Source organism: Urocitellus parryii, chromosome 4 (assembly GCF_045843805.1).
Source record: "Urocitellus parryii isolate mUroPar1 chromosome 4, mUroPar1.hap1, whole genome shotgun sequence".
NCBI lineage: Eukaryota > Metazoa > Chordata > Mammalia > Rodentia > Sciuridae > Urocitellus > Urocitellus parryii.
Genome location: NC_135534.1, coordinates 208,992,717 through 209,005,388, shown reverse-complemented (window position 1 = coordinate 209,005,388; position 12,672 = coordinate 208,992,717). Strand labels below are relative to the sequence as shown.

The 12,672-nt window shown below is 64.5% G+C and overlaps 1 protein-coding gene across 2 annotated transcripts in view; it reads right to left on the bottom strand.

Moving 5' to 3' along the window:
- Window positions 1–12,672, bottom strand: part of Rxra (retinoid X receptor alpha) — a 92,995-nt gene that overhangs the window by 14,153 nt on the left and 66,170 nt on the right. For both annotated transcript variants that reach the window (XM_026395398.2, XM_077797171.1), the window contains 3 exons: window positions 9,083–9,233; window positions 8,472–8,651; window positions 1,415–1,584 (listed from right to left, as the gene is read on the bottom strand). In XM_026395398.2, coding sequence (XP_026251183.1) covers window positions 1,415–1,584; window positions 8,472–8,651; window positions 9,083–9,233 — 501 coding nt within the window. The remainder of the gene's footprint in view (window positions 1–1,414; window positions 1,585–8,471; window positions 8,652–9,082; window positions 9,234–12,672) is intronic.

The following is a 12,672-nucleotide window of genomic DNA, read 5'->3' as shown; positions in this document are numbered from 1 at the left end:
GCTTGCACTCCACCCCCATGGCCTCACAGGATGGCAACAACTCACTACGTGGTCACCTTGTGCCAGGACCACGAAGGAAGGGACAGGCACTCTGAGCCTTGGAACAGCAGCTGGTCTCAGAAAAGGATACTGATGAGGGCTCGGGCAGGGCCCTGAGACTGCAGCCAGAGGAGCAGAAGGACCATGTTCCAGGCAGCTAGTGCAAAGGTCCCGGGCAGAAGGGAGTGAAGCACCAGTAGGCGCAGCCAGCACAAAGGGGAAAGACGTGTGAGCTGAGGGGGAGAGGCCAGGGTGACCTTGAGGTCTGCCTGGATGAGGGCTCTAGCTGACCTCAGGGCTCTGGCCCAGCCCTCAACCTAACAGAGATCCAGATGATGTCTCGACACCATGCTGGCCACGCCTGTGGCCGATGTGGGACCCGTGAGAGCCAGCTCAACCACGGGCCCAAGGCAAGGGGAGCCTGAGGGTCAGCGCCCAGCTCCATACTGGGACTCAACAATCAGCATCACCCAACCAACAGGGGGTACAGTGAGCCACCTCCTCAGGAATCCCATAACACACGGGTCCCCACCAGTGTGAGCTCGTGGGGACCAACAGTGCCCAGAGCGGGGCAGGTGCCTGTGCCCCAGGAAGGACAGGCACAGAAGTCCTGCCTGGGGACTTCTGTGCCTGTCTAGGGAGGGACAAAGAGCAGGAGAGGCTATTTCAAGTGAGGCCAGGGGAAGCAATGAGAGGCTAGAGGTCTGACACCAAGGCCCTGGGCACGGCAGGGACAGCCCCGAGAGCCTCCCTGTCCTGGCCTGGTGGCTGTAGGGACAAAGGGGACGGGGGGGGGGGCAGGAAGGCAGGGGAAGGCCATGCCAAGGCCAATCCTATGGGCAGTCAGCATGAGGACAGCAGCTGGAGACCACGGAGCTCCTTCTGCATTAACCGCATCACAGTGACTGCTGGCCGCCAGCCCCCTTGACGGCACTTGTGCCCTCCTGCCCGAGGACAGGGGATGGGGAGGCTCAGGGAAGTCCCTTGCCCAGAGCCACGCAGCTGCGGGCAGAGCCAGCCTCAGGGCCCACCTCTTTGGACTCTCTCTCCTGGGCTCAGCTCCTCATGCCTTCTCTGAGGGCATGGGGCAGGGACCCTCCAGCAGGGACCCAGACAGGCCAAACCCTACAGTGAACCCAGGACCAAGGTCCCTCAGAGATGGCTGGGGACACAGGACGTGGCTGCAGGGCCAGAGCTGCCTCCTGGCCTGGGCCCAGCCCCACTGGGGATGGAGATAGGGAAGGGTCGAGGGGCTCACAGGGTCTCCTGGCTGGGCAGAGGCCACACAGGTGGATGAGGGCCACGGCTCAGGGGCAGTAAGCAAGCAACCACAGGAAAGGGGCCAGCGAGCCGCCCTGCAGAGGCGGACACCCACCGAGCTGGGGTTCAGGCCCATGTTCGCCTCCACGTAGGTCTCCGTCTTGGGCTCGACAGCCAACTCAGCTTCCAGAATCTTCTCCACTGGCATGTCTTCGTTGGCGCTGCTGGTTGACTCCACCTCATTCTCGTTCCGGTCCTTGCCCCGCTGCCGCTCCTCCTGCACAGCTGCAATGGGGAGGTGCTGTCACCGGCCTCACCCGGGCCAGCCAGCGGCTCCCAGGACCTGCCGTGGCCAGGGCTGGGCCGTGCCAACTTGGAGCCAGTGTGCGGATGACACCAGCAGGCCCGGGGCCAGGTGAGGGAGACGGGCAGTGCACAGCCTGGCCCAGTGCCCGGCCTCTCGGCTGGGTGCTCTGAAACTCAAGCCCACCTCTCATTAACTCACTGCACCCCGTGCACACCGGCAGGGAGCCTGCCTGAGGCCCAGAGCGGGCTGTTCCCAGGTCCCCAAATCAGAGATGGTGGTCTGTGGGCCTGGGGAAGGCCAGGAAGCTTCCTGGAAGAAGTGGCAAGGAGATCCAAGGAGGAAATACAGCAGAGAGGGAAGTTCCGGCAGGAAATGACCCGTGCCAAGGCCCGTAGCCAGAGGGGAGACTGCTCCTGACCTGCAGCGGTGCTCACGCTGGCCAGGAGCCAATGCCAGGGCAAATGGGTCAGCACTGTGCCAGGGGAGCATGAAGGCAGGCCCACGGCCCCCACACTGGGCTCTGCAGAGGGAGGGCATGGGCCCTGCCCCGCCAGCCACGCTCGGGACTCGTGGCTCTGCCCTGCCCCCATGCCATGAGGCCTGGGACCTCCTGCTCCCCGCCAGCCACATGCCGATGCCCGCCAATCGCCCTGGTAAGCAGCCCCAGCTGGGGGTCTGCAGCAGCACAGTAAGATAAACCACAGCAATGCCCACAGGCGAAAGAACCTAGATCCCAGGGTCCTGCCAGGCCCAGCTGAGCCCACAGTGGCCCAGCCTCCAGCCATCCCCGAGGAAGAGGCCAGTGAAGGGGCTCAGGCAGGAGCCTTGCTGCCCTTAAGGACCTAGAGGCTCTGCCTCCTCCCCACCCTCCTGGGATTGCCATCCACAGCCACCCACCCTGGGCACCTGGGGATCCATCCCGCCCCCTCTGCCAGCCTGTCCAGCACCAGGGGTGCCCCTGGGGCAGGCGAGGGTCTGGATGTGCCTGGACAGAAACGGCTACAGCTTCCGGCGGTTCCCTTCAGACATGCAGAAGGCCTTGCTGTCCTGCCCGGGCCTGCGGACCCCAGCTGAGGCTCCACCCAACAGCCGAGAGCCTGGGCATGTCCACCACTCCTCACAGATGAGGGATGCGAGGCTCAGAGGCAAAGCGACTCACAGGAGTCGGGACAGCAACAGGGGCTGGGGTCCCCAGAGCCGCCTCCGTCAGGCTCCCGCGCTCCCCACTGCAGCCAAGGCCTCTCCACGCCCCCCAACTTCTGTGTGTCCTTTCAGTGCTCGGGCACCGACACCCCCGGCACCCGCTGCCAGCTGGGGGAACCCACTCCCTCGCTGCCCACCTGATGCCACAGAACAAGGCCTTTCCCAGTCACTGCGTCCCAGGCCCGCATGGTGACCCCAGGCTGGGCCCATCACCAGTCAGCACCTCAGGTCCTCCCAGGCACCAGCTGAGCAAGCCGGCCACCTCCCCACCTCCAGATCCCTGACCCTGCGCTGGTCCAGGCTGCCTGGCCCAGGTCCTCTCGCTGGCCGCCCAGGGACGGAACAAACACAGACAGCAGGAGGGAGGAGGGTGGGAGGGGCACCCCACCCACCCAGGTGCTCAGAGGCCACTTTCCTCTTGCCCACCCTCCCGTACTCCTCGAGGTCTGGGGGCACCAAGGCTCCCCAGTGTGCCGGCTGAGGGACCCGTAGTCCTGCTCTCCAACAGCCCCACGTGGACCTCCCATGCTGGCCGCGCCATGCAGGCGGGTCTGGCAGGGGCCCCTCTCCCAGCTCCCCAGAGGCAGCCCAGGCACCCTCCTGCATCCCTGCCCCCAAGGCCAGCTCTCCAGGACACAGTGGCCTGGCCTGAGCAAGGGCCCTTTTCCTCACGTGGACGCGGGACAGGAGGCTGACCCAGCACCCCTAGGACACAGCAGCTGGGCCGAGGAGCCAGGCAGAGCCTCAGCTCACATGGTGCAGGCCTGCTCTTCTGGAAAAGCTGACGGCAGGTGGGAGGGGCAGGGAGCTGCACGTGTGGAGCTGGCCGCCGACTGGGAGGGCTGGCCAGCCTGGCCCCTCCATGCAGCAGGCACCTATCTGCGGAAGGATCACTCCTCCAGCCACAGAGGACACAGCCCCGGGGCCCAGAGACGAGCCCTCCACACCTGGAATCCCCACGGCCCCCAAGAGAACAGACACCTGAACAGGCTACGGCAGCCAAACCCAGGCGGACAGAGTCCCCAGGCCCCACGGCAGGCTCCGGGCAGAAGTCCCAGCCTCAGAGCCACACACAGCCCCAAGGCACAACCAGCCCAGACACCTCACCTTCCCAGGTGGGGACGTCCAGGCTCAGAGAGTCAAAGGGGTACGGCTGGCATCTCTAGAGAGTTCACAGCTCAAAGCTGCAGGTTCGGGAATCAGGCAGCCCCATGACCTCAGAGCTTGTGCCACCCCAACAGCTGTGTGGCCCCCAAGCAAGTCCCCAACCTCTCTGTGCCTCAGCTTCTTCATCTTCACAGTGACAATGACAAAGCCTGCTGTCAGGAAGGACCCATAAGCAGGCTCTACCTGCCCAGCCCAGAGCCTCCTGCCCTCATGCTCCTGAGCCCAGTTAGCCCAGTTCTGAGGTTTTCTCCTGGACGGACAGTCCTGGGTTGTGGGGAGTTTGGAAATGGCCGCCCTGAGCACGGGCCTCCCGGCTGCTGGTTATTCCCAGTTGCCAGGAGCAGGGTGGGTGAGGGGCTCCAGGGCACCTGCCTGCTCCACGGGGGCGGCCGGGAATTAATTAGCAAATGTTTTGTGAAGCACTTTGAAGCCGGGAAGGGCCCCAGCAGCTCAGAGAGGCATCGTTATAAATATTATGGTTTTATTTCTAGACGGCGGAGGGGGCAGGAGGAGCGGGATTTATGTTTTGCCAGCTCAATCACCTTTTAGCGCAGTCATGTTTGACTTATGTTCCGCTGGCGCCGGGGAGCCTCGAGCGGGAGGCGTCTGTAAATACAGGGCCTCGTTATCCTTCCAAGAGAGCGCAGCGCAGGCGGGGAGCAGTGGGCAGCAGACAGGAGGAAGACAGAGGCCAGACGCCCACCCGTGGTCCTGAGGACTGTGGCCCAGGCTGCCTGTCCCGCAGCATAGCAGACTCCCAACTGGAGGAAACACGCTGGCCCAGGACCCAGGGGGCAGCAGCCCCTCAGCCACGGCAGGTCTTGGGAGGGCAGACAGCTCAACAGCAGGGGTGTTGGGGACAAGCACCCCCAGGCCCTGATGCCTCCTCTGTTTGGGGCTCTGCCAGTAGCTAGGCCCTTCTGTCCCCTGTCAGCCCCAGGCAGGGCCAAAGCCAGACAGCACCGAGATGCTCTGTCCTGACCACATTTGCTCAAGGCTGAGCAATAGATACTGGCAGAGGGCACCATCCAGGAGCTGCACAGCAAGTTGGGCTCCCGCCACCTCAGAGGGGGTGGGATACCTTCCCTGCAGGGACCCAGCCTCGCACACAGCTGGAGACCCTGTGGGTCACAACCACTGAGCAGCGTGCACACATGCACATGCACAGTGGCCACAACGCCCCGATCCCACCACCAGCCAAGCCCCTGCTGCCCTCCACCACACTCTAACAAACCCTGGGGGACCTCGCAGATGCCCCCACAGTACAGGCGAGAACACTGGTCAGGGAGAGGCAAAATCAGGCCAGTGTCACAAAGCCAGAGGGCAACAGGGCCAGCGCTCACCCCAGCTGGACTCTTCCTGTGGAGGAAACGGACAGGGTCACCCATACCTGGGCAACGTGCGCACACATACACACTTGCACACATGCCAGACACTGCTGTTTCCACACCCAGGCCCCTGGAGCTGGGGGATGGGGCACAGGAAGCAGAGGGAGGCAGGAAGGAAACAGGGAGAGGCATGGGGGGAGCACGGCCTGTCAGCCAGGTGCCCCTATCAGGCCAGGCCCATCTGCAGGCCCCCAGCCCTGCCACCACGTGCCCCAGCAAGCAGGCCCGGGCGCAGGCTGGCGAGGAGCCAGGGCCCCTGGGGGCACTGCCCACCCCCCAGCCGGGAATGCTACAGAGCAGGTCCCGCCAGTGCACGCACACACATGCCCCTGCAGCCGCCCAACGCAGATGCTATCATCCTACGGCATCCCCCCAGAGGGATGGGGGCACCTGCCCTGCAGCCAGGGCCACCCCCCAGGGAGGCCAGACCCTCCCTGTGGTCAGCCAGCCCCAAGCTGCTCCTCGAACCTGGAGAGTGGCAGAGGGATGGTGTGGGGTCCGGCACCATCCAGGTCAGTCAGCAGAACTACCTGCAGCAGGCCTGGTACTCAGTGGACTGGAGCCGACAGCGCACATCCTCTGTGCCCTGGACCAAGGGCGCTGGGCTGGCAAGCCGGCCCTGCAGCTCTTCCCAGGGCTGCCATGCTGCCCACACACTCCACCCGCCACTGCCAAGTCTCTTGGGTTAGCCCAAGAGAGCCACAGGAGGAGCTCGGGGCTCCAGGGACAGTCCAGGCCAGAAGCCACCCCCCAGCACCTAAATGCAGGCAGATTTAGGCAGGTAAGAGGTGCCCCACCCGCACAGGCCAGGCACTGGGCAGCAGGGTCCCTCAGGCCCGGGGCCAGCCCCTCCTCCAGCTGCCCACACAGCTGCGGTCTGGTGTTCGGGGCACATGAGCGCTTTGTAGGAGGGTTTCTTCTGCACGTTCACAGCTCGTAAATCTAGCAGGAGACAAAGGGGAAGTGGTCCCTTGACGGGACCAGGTATTTATCTAATGGCCCGTAAATCAGGTCTCAAGGGCTGCGCACTGCCCAGAGGATTGGCCCAGAGACAGAACGGAGGCAATAATGACCCACGGGCCTGGGGCTTCAGACCAAGCAGATGGGCACTGTGCCAACTCTGACACCTCCCCAGGCCCTCAGGCCTCTGCACCCTACTTTTCTTTCTGTGAAGTGTGGACAGCATTGGGGCACTGAGTAGGTGGGGTGAGCAGAGTGTGTATGGACACCAGCAGGGTGCCCAGTGACCCCCACCCATCAAGCCTGCACAAAACCCCATCACTGGCAGGAGCCCAGAGCTCCAGGCCACCCACCCTGAGACTGGACCATTTCACTAGGATGGGACGGGCACCATCCACACCCCAGGCCTCTGGGGCACCAGGCAGAGGGACATGACAGCACCAGACACGTGGGGCAGCTGTGGGGCCTTGGGAAGAAGTGTGCATGCTGGTCCCCCTCTGGGACTCAGAACTGCCGTCCCACCCTCGTGCCAGGTGTGCTGACGCCTCTACCTGGCAGACGCTGCTCCCTTCAGCTGGGTACGCAGGTCTGACCTGCCGTTCCTCAGGTGTCACCTAAGCCATGCCCAGCCCCCAGGCTGGGCCAGGTCCACGCCGAGCTTCCCATGAAGCCCTGCCTGGCTGTCTGGTGGTCACTTTCAATAGACACTCATACCCCACAGCCAGGGCTGTGCTGGACCAGGGCAACAGCTGGGGGGGGGGGGTCAGATGCTAAACCAGGTCCACCCGGGGCACACCCCTCCCCTGCCCACTCCAGGCTCACCTCCTGCCCCTAACAGGGACCCAGTTCTTAGTCCTTTTTAGGGACTTTGCTGTACCTGCCCTCCAGACCCTCCCTGATGCACGCAGTGTCCAAGGGACACTCAGTTCCCCTGCATTCCCCCTGGTAAACGGGATGAGAGCCAGAGCCCAGGATCCCAGGCCACCACGTGACCATGGCCTCAGCACCCCAACCTCAACAGCAAAGAGCAGACAGGACCACTCCAAGCACTCCAGGAAACACGGCCAGCCAGAAGCGCCTGGCCCTGGCGGCTGGGCGCAGTCGAGGCCCGCCCCAGGCCCCAGGCCCCAGGCCCCGTGGCCCACACTGCACTGCTATCTCACGGCCTCCAGGAGGGAGCCCTGCAGAACACAGGGCCTCAAGGCCAAGGATACACACACTCAAGGGACAGGCCGGACACGGGCTGCAGCCCTGTGGCCACCACCTGGGACACTCCTGATGGGACACACCGATTCTGGTCTCCCTCAGGGACTCCCTCAGGGGCTGGTGGGAAGGAGGCGAGAGTGGCCACATGTGGGGTCTGGGAGCAGCCGCTACAGAGGAAGCAAGAGGAGGCTCCTGGACGGTGCTTGGGACACAGCAGTAGACCCTGACCCCGGACAGCACCTGCAACTCCATAAGGGCAGGCCCTGGATGCAGTGGACACACCTCCGTACGCCCTGTACACAGGCACGTGCACCCTAACAGGGACTCGCTTGGCATGAAGGGACCATCAAGCTGCAGGCAAGAGGGGACAGCACAGACCCGAGGCCAGGGCAGCACAGCTCCAAGGTCACATGGAGGCCAAGGATCTGGCTGGACAATCAGACAATTTTGCTATGACCCCGGGAGTGGCCTGAGTTGCTACATTTGCCCCATCACGCATCTTGTCGATAAGACCAGCCCCAAAGTCCTGCTCTGAGGGCCAGTGGGCCCACCAGGGTAGAGCTGGAGTTGGCCCCGGGAGGACGTGGGATGCCCTCTGGGGCTCTCTGGAGGGTGCCCTCCGCACTTCAACCTGAACAGCAGCACCCTACAGGCCTCCTGCACCACACACCACACCCCTGCTGCAGACACCCCGGCCCACGCAGTCTCCCGCTTTCCCACACAGGCCCCATCTCCTTCCCCACTGCCACCTCCACCCCATCTTGGCCCCACGGCCCACAAGCTGGGCCCTGGCATGCTCTGCCCTCACAGGGGACAACTGGGTCACCACCATCAGGCAGGCTGTGGAGTCAAGGGCTGGCCTCGGTGCCCAGGCCCCCGCGCAGGGATCAGCAGAGAAGGGCCGCAGGGAGGCCGGGGGTCCGCCCCGCCGTGACACCTACCTTCCCGCTTCATGCCCATGGCCAGACACTTCTGGTAGCGGCAGTACTGGCACCGGTTCCGCTGCCGCTTGTCAATCAGGCAGTCCTTGTTGTCACGGCAGGTGTAGGTCAGGTCCTTGCGCACTGTCCTCTTGAAGAAGCCCTTGCAGCCCTCACAGCTGTACACCCCGTAGTGCTTGCCTGCGGGGGCAGTGCTGCTGAGAGGCCGCCCCTTCCCACACAGAGGGCCCTCTGGTCTCCTGACCCCAGCCTGGGCTTAGTGTGGGCCCTGTCTTGGGCTCCCTGCTCTGAGGACGGTTCAGCCTTCTGGGGTTATAAATCCTGGTCCCCCAGGGACCAGCGTCCCCCAGTGGCTCCTCTGTGCCTGAGTCACTGTGCCCTGGAGGGGGGCCACTCTGCACTCCCTGGCCACCAGGGTTCCATGGAATAACGCAGAAGCCCTGGGCCCAGGTTCAGCCCCAGGAGGTCGGCCCTCATCAACCTGGCCATCAGCAAGTCCCCCAACTGCCCTGCCAGCCTGCTCTCCTCACTCCTTACTGCGCCCGAAGGTGGGCCTCCAGGTGCAGCCCCAGATCGCCAGCCCACTCCTCCCCGCCCCCAGGCAGCCCTACCTGAGGAGCGGTCCCCACAGATGGCACAGATGTGCTTGGTGAAAGACGCCATGTTTCCTGAGGGGTGGGCGGGGACCTTGAGGACGCCATTGAGGCCCAGCGGGGGCTTGATGTCCTCACTGCTGCTGACGGGGTTCATGGGCGAGTTGAGCTGGGGGGCACGGGAGCAGGTCAGCCCTGGGAAGGCTGGTGACAGCACGCCCAGGGCCTTCCCGACAGCTGAGGCAAGGAAGGTGTGGCCACACCCCACCTTCCAGAGAGCCCCTGGGCCACACGGCGAAGGGGCAGCAGGGCCACTGCCCTCAGGAAAGCAGGGTCCGGCTGGAGCCCAGCAGACCGCTGCCCGGACTCAGGGCTCCCCGGCAGCAGACCCAGGCTTCAGGAGGGAGGAGTGGAGGTATGAAGACCCCTCATAACCTGGGCGCCATGAGCCCAGCCCTGCACAGGAGGTCCTGCTCATACCCTGCCTGCCACCCACCTGCTAGGTGCTCACTGGACACTCCATTGGCAGGCGCTCTGGGCCCCAGCACACAGCCAAAGACACAGGCCTAGTCACAGGGAGGGAGGAGGCTGGGCTCCCCAGGGACACACAGGCCCCCACACACTGCAGGGTGGCAGTGTGGCCACCAGGGGGGACAGGAAGCCAGCAGAGCCCCCAGGTGGCAGGGACAGCTCAGGCTCTGCACACCCCTGGGCCGCACCCCCTGTGCCAGGGCAGGCGTGGGAAACTCACCGTCACCCTGGCAACAGCTGCAGCCTGCAGTGACACAGCACTTTGGGTTCTGCTGCCTCCAGCCCAGCTCTGCAGCCGGCGCAGGCCCAGGCGCTTCCCGCCAGCCAGGCCATCCGCCAGGGCCCAGGGCCCCCGCCAGGCACCCCCACTTCTGCAAAGCCCTGACAGGGCAGAAAACGTCTGCAGCCGCCTCCAGACTCCACACTGCACTCACGTATCCCCGGCCACCCCTGCACGCGGGGACCACACCTCCTTCCTTCCTCACAGCCCCCAAGCCCCGTCCCCTTTCTCATGAGGCAGGAAGAGTTTGTGCCCAAAGCAAGCACCCGAGCCTCCGGTGGCAGGGCCTCAGTGCCCAGGGGCATGCTCCCGTCCCAGCGGCTCTACATCCCTCCCAGAGCTGCCTAGGCGGGCAGGGAGGCCCCGTGCGGGTGCTGTACTCCCGAGGGCTCAGGTGGGCTGCAGGGAGGCTGGAGGCCTCCACGCACTGGGTACAGCAGGGGTAGGCATCAGGACATGGGTGCCATGGCGAGGACAGGGGGCCCCCAGCTCCACCACAGAGCAGAGAGGCCTGCCTGGCCCCCCACATGCCCGGTGTGCACGTGTTCCACAGTCTGGGGACACACTGGGCCTTCACTGTGGCGGTGGGTGGGCCTTGCCTGCACAGAAGCCCCGGGCTGTGATGCCCTCCCCCTTCCTAACCAAAGACCCTGAGGCTCCAGGAGGTGGGGGCAGGGTCACACAGCAGCCGAGAGGTGTGGGGGTGGTCACCAAGTACCTGACCCCCAGTGCCAAGGAGGGACAGACAAGGCCAAGAGGAGGGGGAACCGCTAGGCAAGTGAAGGAACAGTGCTCACTAGTGCCCTGGGGGTCCCCTGCCCACCTGAAGCTCGCTGGCTCCTGAGGGGCAGAGGGGAGACACACAAACCCTGAGGCTGAGGAAGCAGGTGGGCATCAGGGGCAATGCCCTGCCCGGCCTGTGAGGCTGCCACTGTGCCAGGGGAAGCTACTGAGCAGGGGCCCGAGTCTGTCTGCAGCCGGACCACACAGTGACTCCTTCCACGGCTGACAGAATGGTGACAGGAAGAGGACAGGCAAGGTGCCGAGCAGAGTGGGCACTTGGCGGGCACCCTGCTGACCACTACCTTGAGAGTCTGACCTGTAACTGCTGCAGCTGGCACCTGGCTCCAGGAGGGAAAGTGGTGTCTGAGGCCAAGGCCAGGTGGCCTATGAGGTGGAGACAGGAGGGCTGTCTGGCCAGGGGCAGGGGCAGTTCAGAGCTATGGGCACGGATGGCTCGTGCCCCAGCAGAGGGGAGACCTTCCCAGCTGTGGGAGCCCAGGACGTGACACGGGGCAGGCCTGTTCGGCAGGGCAAAACCATGCTGGGTTCACCTGCTCTGTCCCCTGACCCCTATGTGCAGGCTGGGGGGCTGGTAAACTGAGGCAGGGCCAGAGCAGTGAGGGGGACGGGACAGCAGGGAGCAGGGAGCTACACTCCAGGGCAGTGCCATACCATGCCAGCTCCCCCGTGACTGTGAGGGCTTTCCTGACCTGACCTGACCTGTCCAGCTTCAGTGAATCCAGAGGCTCTGGGAAAACCCAACGTCTGAGCAGGGCAAAGGCCAGCTGGGGGCACTCATCCTCACTGTGGCCCTGGGGCCCACACAGCTCCTCTGGGCTCTTCCAGTGGCCAGCCCTGGCATGGTAGCCACCGCAAGGCTGGATGGTCTTCCTGCCCTTCCCAAGGCTCAAAGACCCCAGAACCAAGCACAGGGCAGCCCCTTCCCTGTGGGCGCCCAAGTAGCCCACCTACCAGTATTTTGGCACTTACAGTCCGTCTCTCAAGAGCCCCAGGACAGCAAGGCCCTTGGCTGGAGCCTGTGCCCCACGTGCGGCCAGGGCGAGGCTACCCCATTTCCCCTTTCATATCCTTGGTATTTATTTCAGTTCCTGCCTCATCAACGCCCCGCCCGGCCCTGCCCATCTCTGCTGCCTCTCTACTCCACAGCCGCCCTCCAGCCCCAGCTCCAGGAAGCCCCCCTCCCCAGGAGCAGGCCTGAGCCTCCACCTGCCCTCAGCCTCTCCATGTTCCCTCCAGGCCTTGCTCCCTTGGTGCTGAAACCCACTGGCCCCCTGGGCAGGCTGCCTCCTGAGGAGGCCACAGCCCTCAGGCCCGAGGAGAGGCTCCCTGCAGGAAGCTGCCCCCTGATGCACTCAGCCCAGGCCTCAAGGCAGCCCTAGGGAGTCAGGTGTGACCACACAGGCGCTGGGTCCTTCCTTGACAGAGCCCCCAGACCAAGAGAGACAGACCTGGCCTACCAGCAGGCTCCCTTCCCCATGAGCTGGAGGGCATGACCTGGCCCAATGATGTGGACAGCCCTTCCCAGCCACTGCCTGGAACAGGCAGAGCCGGGCAGGACTCAGGTCCTCCCCAACATGGCAGAATCCCCCGGGCTCTGGCAAATGACTCTGCAGTTGTAGTTTTGTGGGTGGAGGTGGGGGCATGGCCCCCCAAACTCCCAGAAACACAAGGAACTGCAGGTTCCCAAGACAGACTACTGATGAGCACAGGGTTGTGTGTCCAGGGCAGCCAAAGGCCCGCCAGGAGAGGTGGTCAGAGGCCAAGCACAGGCTCAGAGTAGCCACTGTGTGGGCTTGGCAGAGGGACCCTCAGAGAGATGGACAGTTATCCAGTAGCAGGGCAAATGTTGGGGGCACACTGGATCTGTTACCCAGCCTCCCCCCAGGCAGCCTCGGGGGCCTGGCCACTGGCTCACAGGAACCTGGCTTCAACCAGGACCTACTACCCGCCAGAGAAAACAGGAGAGATGTGGCCCAGAAAACCCTAAGACGCC